Genomic DNA, 13,584 nt, shown 5'->3' with positions numbered 1-13,584 from the left:
TTCAATCACCAATAGCTTACCTGGACACCTGAACATTAAAGATGACGTCCTGATACAATCATCGTACAAAAAGAGCACCTTGGATTTTCCCTTCATCACTTGCCTACACAAGAATGAGTTCCTGCAAACAAACACATCTACAATTTCAACTTTCAACCAAAAAAGGTTTAATTTTTCACAATTTCAAATCAGTCAACCAAATATAAAATCACAATAATTACTTACCTCGTGTACATGCATGACTTCTTAATTTTAAAGGTGAGCTTCAGTGTCAAGTAAAGAGTTAACCTTGTACCATTACATGGCACAGTCATATTTATAACTTAGTTGGAGGGGCACATCCAATGAATGACCAATACATCTTGAACATAATGAAAATCTTATTTCATACAAGATCAGGATATATCAGTCAATTATACCAACAATGGAAAATAAAAAAAATTTCCCAAGAATAATTTTATTGGAAAAACATTTTACTTCTTCAGCTTCTCCTTGTCTTTCTTGAGAGGACCCATATTGGCCCGCTTTTCGGCCTTTGTCTGGAAGCGACCATGACCAAACTTGCTGGAAGTATCGATGAAATGAAGGGAAACCTTTTCCAAGGCCACACGTTTGGTCTGATTGTACAGGGACTGTAAAGAAGGTGGCATTAAGTTAACCCTTTTCAGCACCATGGCCTTAAAATTACAAGTTCAATACGAAGACTGAACACCACCTCCAAATTTATAGGAACAGCTTAAACCAAGCAGCTACTATACTTAACCTCTTACGCCGATTGGACGTATTAAACGTCGAGTCAAAAATGTCTCCCGTATGCCGATTGGACGTATCATACGTCGGCTCAAAAAAGTTTTTTAAAAATTCGCGGAAAAATAACTTATAGGCCTACCAGCCGAAAACTTTTGTATCACGCGCCTTGGGGGATGCTGGGAGTTCACGGATCAAGCGTTGTTTTGTTACAATCGCTACCAGCAGGCGCGCAAGCGCGAATTTCTTTCTTATCGCACTAAAAAGTATCAGTGACACATCTCGGAAATTATTTCGTCACTTTGACATAATTATTGCACCATTTTAAATTATCCTTTACATGAAGTATTATATATGAAAATGTGCGCAATTTCATGCACAATACAACTAAAAAATACTCATGATTGTAGCTTTTATCAGTTGTGAAAATATTTTCATATAAATAACGATAAGTGCAAAAATTCAACCTTCGGTCAACTTTGACTACAGAAATGGTCGAGAAACGCAATTGTAAGCTAAACTCTTACATTATAGTAATATCAATCATTTTCCTTCATTTTGCAACAAATTGGACGTCCTAGCATAATATTTCGATTATGGTGAATTTATGAAAAAACTTTTTCCTACGTTCGTGCGATAACTCTTCCGAGTAATTGAAATTTTTTTTCGTGGCGATGTCCTAATGTTTGCACCCTTTTAAATTTGCCGTTACATAAAGTTTTATTATGGAAATGTGCGCAATTTCATGCACAATACAAATAACAAAAAACACCCATGGTTGTAGCTTTTATCAGTTTTGAAATATTTTCATATAAATAACGTTAAGTGCAAAAATTTCAACTTTCGGTCAACTTTGACTCTACCGAAATGGTCGAAAAACGCAATTGTAGCTAAAACTCTTATATTCTAGTAATATTCAATCATTTACTTCATTTTCAACGACTTGGAAGTCTCTAGCACTATTTCGATTATGGTGAATTTATGAAAAAAAAAAACATTACGTTCGCGCGGTAACTTCCGAAAAAATCAGAATTTTTTTGTGCGATTGTCGAAATGTTTGCACCATTTAAAAATCAGCTGTTACATAAAGTTTTTTATATAGAATAATGTGCGTAATTTCATGTAGAATACAACTAAAAAATGATTGAAGGTTGTAGCTTTTCTCTTTCTTCGAAATAATTGCATATAAATCACGATAAATAGAAAAAAAAAAAAAAAACCGCGTTGCGGTCAAATTCAAATTTGACTACCGAAATAGTTGAAAACGCAATTGTAAGCTAAAACTCTTACGGCCTAGTAATATTCTGTCATTTTTCTTCATTTTGAAACAAATTTGAAGTCTCTAAAACAATATTGTGATTTATGGTGGGAATTTTTGAAAAATATATTTACCTTCACTCCGCGCGCCGATTCGCGGCGCAAGTCTCCGAAAATACGTACATGGCCATTATCCTAATATTTGCTCCTTTTCATATTAGCCTTTTTATAGAGTTTCATATATCAAAATGTGTGCAAATTCATGAAGAATACAATAAAAAATAATTGAAGGTTGTAGCTTTTTCCATCTTCGAAATATGTCCATATAAAAAAATATATATATTAAAATTTCGACATTCGGTCAAATTTAACTCGTCGAAAATGGTCGAAATCTGCAATTCTAATCTAAAACTCTTACAGTATCGTAATATTCAATCATTTGTCTTAATTTTGAAACAAATTGGAAGTCTCTAGAACATTATTTAGAATTACGTGAATTTTTTGAAAATAACATTTTTTAACGTCCGCTCGTTACGAATTCGTACATCATTTTGTGATAATATTTTTCCGGTGTTGCTTTTATTGTTTTACAATGTATTATATATCAAAATGATTGCAATTTAGTGTACAATACAACGCAAAAAAAAGTAACTGGTTAGCTTTGACCGTTTTCTGCACAGCGTGATTTGAATACAATTATGTATGAAATTTTTTTTTTCGCTACCATATATCGCATTATTTACATATGATAATGATATTATTTTTCATTTCTGATGGTTGCATTCTAAACTTCAGGCAATGACAAAAAAAGGAGCCAAAAATGAACTCTTAATCTCAAAAGTACGCGCGCTGTATTTTTTGAAAAAATTATTTTTTTTCCACTTCCGCGCTCACTCCAAACCAGGCCCGGCATACGGGAGACGTTTTTGATTTTTAGGGCTCCGGCGTAAGAGGGTTAACAAGTTGGTAACTCATGACTAAAGATGCAAAAAAAGACTAAAATAAATTTAACAAAAATAAACCAGTCTAAGATATCTAAATTGATGACCTCCAGTGAACTCACCTTCCTGAGACACACCAATCGCTTCTTCTTGCCAGCACATGAGCCCTTAATCATAACAAAATCTTGCCTTACACCACCATAATGGGGGAAACCACCCATTGGAGTAATTGATTTTTCTGTCAAGTCATATTCAGTTGAAGCATTGTTCCTAACAACCTGCAAAAAGAAAAGAAAATGCCTTGTTGTCTTCGAAACCAGATACTCAGAATCTTTACACTTGATTTACAAATGTTTTTGAAAATGTTACATACTGGACTTCAGTCATACCTTTCCGTCAACAGTATGGATTCCTTTGCCAATTCGGTAAATTTTCTTATTCATCTCTGTACGATGGTGATAACCCTTTTGACCAGCACGAGCAACAGTGAACTGCACACGACTGGGATGCCAAGCACCAATACAAGCTACCTTACGCAGACCCTTGTGTGTCTTACGGGGCAGCTTCTTGGTGTGCCACCTGGATGTCACACCTAAAAAGAAGAACTCATTAATAAGAGAAATCATACTTTTGGTACAAGAATTTTCATCAAAATATCAGAAGGAAGGCAGCATAGGTCTCAACATATTTAATTTAGACTTGAAGCTAATCATCATAGTATGGGTGTCAAAGAATCCAACAATTACTCATTAAATACCTTTCATTCCTCTACCCTTGGTCACACCAATAACATCAATCATTTCATCTTGACCAAAGACAGAACTGACAGGGATCTGTTTCTCCAAGTGCTGGACAGCCCAATCTACTTTAGCCGAGATATCGCCACCATTCAGCTGAATTTCCATCATATGGGCCTTCTTTTGCCTCTTCCTCAAAAGCTTAATCTGCAGAAACAATAGAGGCATTACACATGCTGTTTAAAAATACCAAATTTGTAACTAATTTGCAGAGAATACATGGGGTCTAGGGTAAAATATCACAGCAGGCCAAGCAGGCCACCTACAATCAACGCTAGCCACCCTCCGAAAAAGTACATTATAACGCGTCCTGACACCGGAGATGGGCATCAGTCGCGACTTCTTGTTGGTGAAAAAAGGAGCTAAAGACCTCTACTCTCCTTTCGAAGTAAGTATTTTCTCCAAAGTTAGAAATTAAGGGCCAAACTTTTTAAGAGTGGGACTGAAAAGGGTGGCTTACGGCAGTGGAAACCTCACCCAAAACGCTTTAGAAATTTTTACTTACAACTAAAAAATGTTTCGAAGATTGACGCTATCTTGATGTTTACGGAGTCGCTTGTGTCAACAAACTTCCATTTCATGTGCTAAATCTGCACACACTTGTACCCATAGACGCTGGGGCACTTTCATCACAACAATCGTAAACACAAAACCTCTCACCAGCACTTATTCGTACTTATTCAAGGGGACTACGGCATTCTTTGCGCTCTTCAATTGTTTATCAGTGTTGTCAATTGGTATGTGTTTACCCTCCAAAGTAGGTATAAGACTTACACAAAACCGGGGAAATAAGTGAAATTAGCGTATCTATTTGTAGTATATATACATATTAGAGCAATTTTATCATTACTGCATTACTATGCCAACTAGAATTCATCGAAACAGTTTGTAAATGCATCGGCGTATGTGTGACGCTCCACTAGATTGGCAACGATGAGCCATTTTTTCCTCACGTCGTCTGCTCATAAGTATACATCCGAAACATTTGTAATTGGGGGGTGGGGGGTTTTGGTTGCAAAAAAAGGGATAATGGACATGAATTAAATAAACATTTTGAAGTAGATAAACTAAATATTGAGTAAAGTAAACAACAATTAAGGGAATAAAGCTTTGCATCTCATAATCAGTGTTGTCGTCTGTTGCTCGTAACTTTGTTTACGGAGCGAGTGCTTAGGAAACACAAACAGCAATGTGGTTCGAGTGCACTGTGGAGTGAATTAAGACCAAAAGTGTATAATTTACAATCAAATAAGCACTGTGGAGTTTCAGTTTGTGATGGCAGTAAGGATAAAACCACTGATTACAAGGTAAGAATGAATTCAGTTCCAACCATAACCCCGGGAATAACAAGTTTCATACTTTCACTAATATAGGCAACAAAATGTTTTATTGTGCTGATTACAACTGCAATCTTGAGTAAGATCAATAAACGTTACATACATACGCTAACATTGTTCAAATGAGTGCTGGGAAGGCTGGGGAAAGATGGTGGCCGTCACTGATGAGAACCGTCCATGCAAAACGTAGCCGCCATATTGGATTTAAAAACTGCCTTGAAAACATTTTACGAAGAGCTCACATGCTTATTTTTAGTTTTGTATGGGGCGTTTTCATATATCACAATATGTTGACGAAACTTCAGTCTTTTAAATGGTATGCTTAGAGTTACAATTGTATTCATGTTTCACCAATTAAATATCGAGTGAATAAGACCCGTCCACCGTGATGAGGGTTGCCTGTCGTGATATTCTACCCTATTCCACTTGATACAACGGCAATGACAACAGAGTATAGCTAACCTGAGTATGAGCAATAATCCTAACTGAGGTGCAATACTTCTTCATCTTCTTGATGTCCCTGGCAATAACTTTCTTGCCAACTGGATCCTGCCATTTCTTGGTGGCATTAGTAAAGGCCCTCTTCTTTGACTTATGCCTGTGAAAAGATAGGTGTGAGGGCCTCTGTCACAAGCAAATAATACTTGGAAGAAGAGACACAACACACTCACACACAGCTCTGGCAGGTTTCCACTCAGAGCATTCTGTGCGATATCCCTACTCATCTCAGATGTTACCAATGTTCAAAGATTTGCCTTGCTGTAAAATCAATCCAATTTCACAATTACATGACAAACCCTTCAAGACAGGCACCAAACTGGAGTGGAGTACAGAGAACAGCATTTATTGCCATGAGGCTCTAAACCTGATGGCAACTGGACTCTGCTGGGGGCATCAAGGTTAAGTGTACAACCCAAACAAACTTACATATAGTTATGTATATCAAACAAACTTTTATATAGTGTCAATATGTATAATTATCTAATCATATATTTCAGCAACAAAAAGAAACCACCCCAATAAATTTCTTACCAGTTCTTGTAGAATCGCCTTCTGCACTCCTCACTGAGATGCTCAGCCCAAATAGTCTTGAAACCCTTGGGGCCTTTGGGGGTGTCAATGTAGCCAATAAAGCCCACACACACCATTGGAGGAGTTTCTATAATTGTCACACCTTCCACCACCTCCTTTTTGTTAATTTCTGAATAAATAAAAATTCTATTAATACGTACATGGACAAGACCCAGATTTTACACACTCCAATTTAACCCAGTGTACCTAACCATCCCATTAACAGAATATTGTAACTGAATTTGAAAACCATTATATTTCAAACAAATCACTAAAAGAGAAAATCAATTATCTATTTCAAATTAATCACTAAAAGAGCAAATTAACTACTTGAAAAAAACATGGTCAGAATGCTACTTCAAATCAATGCAGTGAATGCCAAAAAATTAAAGTTTCAGATTCTATCCACCAGCAAATCAATACTCTGCCTAACTATTGTACACTAACTTTTTCAATTACTATAATGTACAGACATTTAATCTATAAAATACTCACTGGATCCTGGTTTATCTGCCACCCTGACAATGTGAGTCATACCAGCCTTATATCCAAGAAAGGCAGTAAGATGAACAGGCTTATCCTTGTCATCTCTGGGGAATGCTTTCACTCGCGGACGGTAGCGACATGATCGCTTTTTGGGGTAGAATGCCATAGACCCATGGCGGGGTGCACTAAACTTGCGGTGAGACTGGAAAAAATAAAAAAATATATTTACGTTTAATGTACAAAATTCCAAATAGGGACGATATAAAGTTCAATTACAAAATACACTTGGGATAAAATAAAAATCTGAAGTGAACAGCAGCCACAGTTAACTTAAAACTGAATTAAGATATAAAAATTGCGACCACTTCCGCCAAGAACTTTTGAGTTTTTGTACATTCATACATCCCATGTTAAAACAGGATATTCACGCAACTAATAACCTCTTCAGATGAAACTTGATTAACCTTATCCACTTCCAGCCTCTAACAGCTATGCACCACAGACTAAGCAAATTAAAAATAATGTTGATGGTTATCCAGCAACGCTTCTGAACCACATCTATAGTCAGTAAGGGATTTAAGATGTGGTAGATTGATTTCCTTTTTTGAAGATCAGTACAAGGGCAAGTCAGGTTAGTTGAGCATGTACTAAATTTTTCAGACATTGAGACTTCCAAACCACGGACCATCTCACTTTTTACACCAGGTCAGCCTGGTGAACCGTGAAGATTTTAAAATGGAAAACTTTCAAAGCCATCAATTTAATGTTCAGACCTGTCAAAACTCAGTCCAATATCTTTGATGGAATAAAAAGCCATTTAGAAGTATGGTAAAACTGATACGTTATTGAGCACACCTCTTCGAAGGTTCCAAATGCCCGTTTGGTGGCACAGCAACCACCAGTGTTGAGTAAGACCTCTTTGGAGGTTCCAAATGGCTGTTTGGTGGCGTGGCAACCACCAGTGTCAAGCTAAGAATTTCACATCTGGCCAAAAATACAATCAATGCCAACCATGCCCCAAGCCTGAGATTTTTAATCCAACCACACATTATTGATATGCACAATTTTGATACCACAGTAAAATTTTACTCACTGATTGACAAAAGGTTTTATGCATAATGCCAACCACTGGGGCAACTAAAGCCATTCAGCACTGAAACTGAAATTGACAAGTAAAAAGGTTTGAAAGGTGTAACAGGAGGACATCCTCGCAAGCAATGCCTACAATGCACTGCACAAGGTGCATAGATGGCACTAACCCCCTACAAGACTTGCTCACTGATCCAGAGAAGGAAACTTACTTTCAATTATAACAAAATTAGTAATTTTCCTGTACCAGACAGGACAAACTGCAGGAATGTCCACACTGGCCCAAATTTTTTCTGATGGTCTAACAAAGTTGGCAAAAACCCTCATTTTTTTTTTTTTTTTTTTTTTTTTTTTTTTTTTTTTCCATTTTCTGGTAAAAACTTCAGTTGCGCAACCTGATCCCACCTAATCGATGACCGGGACGGGTTTCTCATACTTAAATGGATAAATTTCTATAATGCTAAGGTTTGGATCTAATCAGATCTTAACCTACCCTAACTTAGGGCAATGGGCCCTGACCTGGCCCAGGGCACTGGACAACCCCCCCCCCCCCCCAAACCCCCCCCCCCCCAAATGAAAGGACCGTAACCTGTCCCCAAAAAGCAACTGCCAGGAATGAGGCCACAAAACTAAATTAAATTTTACAAATTTCTTTTAAACAAACAACCCTCTTGGACGTTGCATTTACACTAAATTTGGGGTGGAAAGCTATGGGTGGAGGGGGAAACCAAGAATGATTACTAAAAAGAAAGATGAAATTACTAGTCAGGAATCCATTTTCACTAAGTTACAACAGGCCTGTCAGTCACTATGTTAAAAAGGATACTAAACCAATTGACTGTTGTACTGAGCCTAGTATGTGCTTTGCTCAAGGTTGTAGATAGGAGCAAAATAGTACAATCATAATTCTACAGGGTCTTTGTAGTACCAACATCCTACACACCTCAAATGGTCACTAATAGCAGTCTCAACCATGTATCTATTTTTAAAGTAGCCTGAATTAGCAAAAGATTTCTAATGGCACCTAGATCAACGCAAGTCTTAAATGTTTGACAACCCAGCAATATGGTTCAATTTCTGGTTTTCTAGAAGTGTCATTTTGTGAAGAATCCAATTTTCATATACAAAGAATTCTAATTAGCATGTTCTTGTTTTGTATGCGTCTTTTTTGAAAGACGCAATCTTCGTACTTCCCCTATTGGAAGATTTCTGACTTGCCTTGTACTAGAAATGCGAGTACTTCCTTGATAAGACAAAGATAACCTTACGTCACCCCGCCTGAAATTAGCACTCTGTAGTATATTGCCATTTATGGAGTAACTAATACATAAAACCTTAAAACCCATTCCAATGTTTTCACCAAACAACTTTGGTTGCCACTACAAAATCACCGTTTAAGAAAGTAATTCAATCGTGGGAACAGCAATTGCTTCCCGACAATATTCAAACCGCCTGAACACCAATGTCAGCTGTACTTTCAAGACTAAGAGCCACTTCTCACTAACTGTTGGAGATTTAGCAATGTGAAAAGGAACTGCTTGAAAAATTTTTTACTTCAACAAGGATTATGGATAAGAAATAGGTTAATGTTGGAGTTTTAGCAGATGTGAAAAGGAACCGCTTGGTGCACTAAGGGATTTCTCCCATTTTCACCATACTGTGGGTCTGCTCTCTCCTTTGGCCCACTCACTCATAGTAGTGAATGCCTGAAAGTGAATCCGGGTAATAAAAGGTGGAGTTAAAAAAAAACCTTATGGGTCACTAAGAAAGATTGAGACCGGTTTTCCCTCAACTTTTATTACCCGGATTCACTTTCAGGCATTCACTACTATGAGTGAGTGAGCCAAAGGAGAGAGCACACCACAGTATGGTGAAAATGGGAGAAATCCCTTAGTGCACCAAAAAGTTACAATACTGGGCAGCATTACAGGAAATGATGCAGGTGTGCCAGTAACAACAGTGGTTAGGAAGAGGGTATATTAAGAAGTGAAAAAGCTGCACAAATAAGAGACTTTCCAAGACTCACAGTCTGTTAACAAGCAAAGTAGAAAATTCACAACAGATTGACGCTAAACTAACCCTGGCTTAACATGTACCAGGGTGCTTCAAACCCCCTTTTTCCCCTTCAAGGTATTTCTATATAAGCATTTGGCATCGTTCATTCCCCGCAAATACGAAAGCCACCAGGAATTTGGGGCGTCAAATGTATTTTGCCGTGTTTAGTACGAGCCCTGGGGGTTACAATCTTCTGAACAAATATTACTTAAAATTCTTGTTCAGGAGGTAAAACTGCATAGAAATACTGCAACTGCCATAGTTTAGGCCGCCGCAGAATATAGATCTACCCCCTTCAAAACTGCAGGGTACGTAAAAACTAACTTCAGCTGCACAGCCTGATTCAACCCCACCCCCCCTCTACTTTGCCAGTCATTGACTGGGCCAGATGGTAGATTTCTAATCAATCTTACCTACCTACTATTCTGACTTAGGGTGGAAGCTTAACCCTTGAATACATCCACCCACCACAACCCAAAAGAAGTAACCTATCCCAGTTGTCTAGTGGGAATCAGGCCGTATAACTTTAGGGCGGTTTACACAATCAAACTGTTCGTCAAAACCCGGTTGTTGAACCTGGTTGTCAACTGGTTCAAAGGAGTCAGTCACACCAATTGTACATTAAACCTCATTGTGACTCAGGTTATAGCAAGGTTACCACCGCCTCCCTTATGCTTATCAACCAGAACAATTTGATTGCCATTGGCTTAGCGGTGGCACTAAGAAGGAATAAAAAGTATCAAAGTGGAGGAAGGACTGGTTGCTACAAAGAGATTAACTTTCACACACAAACTTGCTTATTGATTTGAAATTAGAGCCAGATGACTGGCGTAATTATTTGCGGATAGATGAAGAAACATACATTGATCTACTGACGTGTCACCCCTTTCATTAGGGTAAAAACCCGCATGGTACAGGGGTGGACCATGTACGATCAATGTGTACAACCCCAAAAAAAGTACATTATAACGCGTCCTGACATCGAAGATAGGCATCAGTCGCGGCTTGTTGGTGAAAAACGGAGCCTAACACCTCTACTCCGGTATCAGGACGCGTTATGTCCTTTTCTTGGGGTTGTACACATTGATCGTACATGGTCCACCCCTGTACCATGCGGTTTTTTACCCTAAGTAGGAAGATACACCTATGAGAGAGGCCATAACGCCACATGAAAAACGGAGTGTGAAGCACAACTAAGTTTGATGTTCGACGCGCGTTCTCACATTCATACGGTTTCTGGACAATGAACCCCCCCCCGCCACAAAAATCGGAGCCGGACAGAATTCCTTCAAACGGTTTGACAAACATGATCAACAACGAAATACCCCGTTCACAAGCGTTGGAACATCACTTTGACACTGTTCGACAACGCATTCTCACATTCATACGGTTTCTGGACAATGAACCCCCCCGCCACAAAAATCGGAGCCGGACAGAATTCCTTCAAACGGTTTGACAAACATGATCAACAACGAAATACCCCGTTCACACGTTGGAACATCACTTTGAACACACTGTTCGACAAACAGTTTGACCGTGTAAACCCCCCTTTACAAGTTTTATAGTGTAAACCCCCTTTAGAAGTTATTTCGAAAGTAAAACCACACAGGTGGTCAATACTTAAAAAATAGATCTAGGGTACCTATCAGCGGCGGCCCAGACTATGGTAGTTGCAGTTTTTCTATGCAGTTTTACCTACCGTACAATTATTTTAAGTAATATTTATTCGAAAAACTAATTAACCCCCAAGGGCCAGTACTAAACACAGCAAAATACATTGGACACCCCAATCCCTAGTGGATAGGGTACCCACGGTTAAGTTTCTTGCAGGGTAATTCAAAGTTCCACACGAACTGCTAGGAACGTAACCACGGATACAACATCCACTAGGGATAGGGGAGTCCAATGTAGGGTAAAAAACCGCACGGTACAGGGGTGGACCATGTACGATCAATGTGTACAACCCGCACCCCCCCCCCCAAAAAAAGTACATTATAACACGTTACCTGACATCGGAGATGGGCATCAGCGACGACTTCTTGTTGGTGACTTTACGTTACAGTAAGTCAGTAGTTTTGTCATCCCCTAGAAACAATACTAGGATTATAGGCCCAATACGTATGCTGTTATGTGTTTCCATGAAATAATGGGGTTGGAAAGTATTAAAGTCAGGCCTAATACCATGGCCCTTACCACCTGTCGCCTACCCGATTTATGACCTTTGATAGTTTTATTAATTTTTTTGGTATTTCTACAGTTAGCAATCCGCGGCGGCCTAGACTATGGCAGTTTGAAAAAACTACGGCTAAAAGACCTCTACTCCTGGTTGGTCAGGATGGACGCGTTATAATGTACTTTTCTTGGGGTTGTACACATTGATCGTACATAGTCCACCCCTGTACCATGCGGTTTTTTACCCTATTTCGCAGTGTTTAGTACTGGCCCTTGGGGGTTAATTACAATCGTCAGAATTAAATTCTTGCTCAGATAGTAAAATAACATAGGAAAACGTCAACTGCCATAGTCTAGGCCACCGCGGATTGCTACTGTAGAAATACCAAAAAAATTAATAAAACTATCAAAGGTCATAAATCGGGTAGGCGACAGGTGGTAAGGGCCATGGTATTAGGCCTGACTTTAATAATCTTTCCAACCATTATCATGGAACACATACAGCATACGTATTGGGCCTATAATCCTAGTATTCGTTTCTAGGGGATGACAAAACTACTGACTTTACCGTAACGTAAACTCCGACGCCACGCCCCAAGATGGGCCTTGAAACTAACACGGACCCCCTGCAGAGAAATTCGTAACCCCTAACAAAGCGTTCTATCATACGTCCTAAAATCTAGCCAGACCAAACTTCATTTAAGAGTACCGAGACCTAAAAAATTCAAATTCCCTTACCGCATGTGGTAATCGTTATGTCAGTCACGTGGCCATGAGGCAGTCAACTTTTCGCCCTGAAAAGCTGACGCGAAAAGTTGACGCATGTTTTGCGGTGGGGTTTAAACTTAAACTGAAAATTAAAACAAAAATAACAACAAAAAAACCCTACATGCAAAAACTAACATGGACATTGGCCTAACACACGGCCGTCAGTCTCGTCAGGATAGTCGGTTCCCAAGCCTAGATCTATATATCAGTCATAAAAACTAAAAATTGCCCTAAAATATTTACTTTTCTAATACCGCCTAAATAAAATGTGGTGGGCAAAACAATTAACGGTACGGTCAAGGGTTAATTGTAGGAATCTGCGCAACACAGACGGCGAACCAAGCTACCACGGAAGGGTGGCCACGTGCAAGCATAAAACATCGTTAAAATTTACTTTTGAACCAAATAAATGACATGTAAATAAATAAAAGCACATCTGGAACGCTTATTGATGTAAATGCACCACCATGCGATTAAAAACGACGAAGAATGCCACTACACAAACGAATTTTAACTTCGGCAATTCACACCGTCACTCACCATCTTGCCCCACTTGCACGAGAAGATCTAACATGGCGCCTGCGCAGCTATTTATATGTCTGTCGCCGCGCAGGTGTTGCCATAATGAGACTTTCGTCAGATTTTCTTAATTGATCAATAGTCCGGTAACTACGCTAAGTAAATCTTAACACAACTTAATATTTCAAGTTTATTTTTCCTAAGAATGACATCTTAATATGCATAAACTTATTCTTCAGGTAGAATTTTTTTCTTTTCAAAATTTCCTATCCTTCAACTATTGTTACCTCTTCTTCTTCTACTATTTTTCGCCTATTCTATGACACATGTATATGAAACCTACAT

At 38.6% G+C, this 13,584-nt stretch overlaps 1 protein-coding gene across 3 annotated transcripts; it reads right to left on the bottom strand.

The window, feature by feature from the left end:
• Positions 1-441: 441 nt before the first annotated feature.
• LOC135199296 (large ribosomal subunit protein uL3-like) lies at positions 442-13,384 on the bottom strand. Of its 3 annotated transcripts, none has more exons than XM_064227206.1 (8): positions 13,261-13,383; positions 6,646-6,838; positions 6,112-6,280; positions 5,542-5,677; positions 3,703-3,889; positions 3,335-3,537; positions 3,068-3,223; positions 442-632 (listed from the first exon to the last, which is right to left on the bottom strand). In XM_064227206.1, the coding sequence occupies exons 1-8, from the start codon at positions 13,261-13,263 to the stop codon at positions 474-476; spliced, it is 1,206 nt and encodes a 401-aa protein (XP_064083276.1). In that variant the 5' UTR covers positions 13,264-13,383; the 3' UTR covers positions 442-473. The 3 variants fall into 3 exon arrangements, with proteins under 3 accessions (XP_064083276.1, XP_064083281.1, XP_064083286.1); XM_064227211.1 differs by lacking the exon at positions 13,261-13,383 and adding an exon at positions 13,187-13,209; XM_064227216.1 differs by lacking the exon at positions 442-632 and adding an exon at positions 744-763 and having other exon boundaries at positions 2,965-3,223; positions 13,261-13,384.
• Positions 13,385-13,584: the final 200 nt, after the last annotated feature.

The sequence above is a fragment of the Macrobrachium nipponense genome, chromosome 23, assembly GCF_015104395.2.
Source record: "Macrobrachium nipponense isolate FS-2020 chromosome 23, ASM1510439v2, whole genome shotgun sequence".
Lineage (NCBI taxonomy): Eukaryota > Metazoa > Arthropoda > Malacostraca > Decapoda > Palaemonidae > Macrobrachium > Macrobrachium nipponense.
The sequence above is the reverse complement of the archived record's forward strand: the minus strand, read 5'-3'. Positions and strand labels throughout refer to the sequence as shown.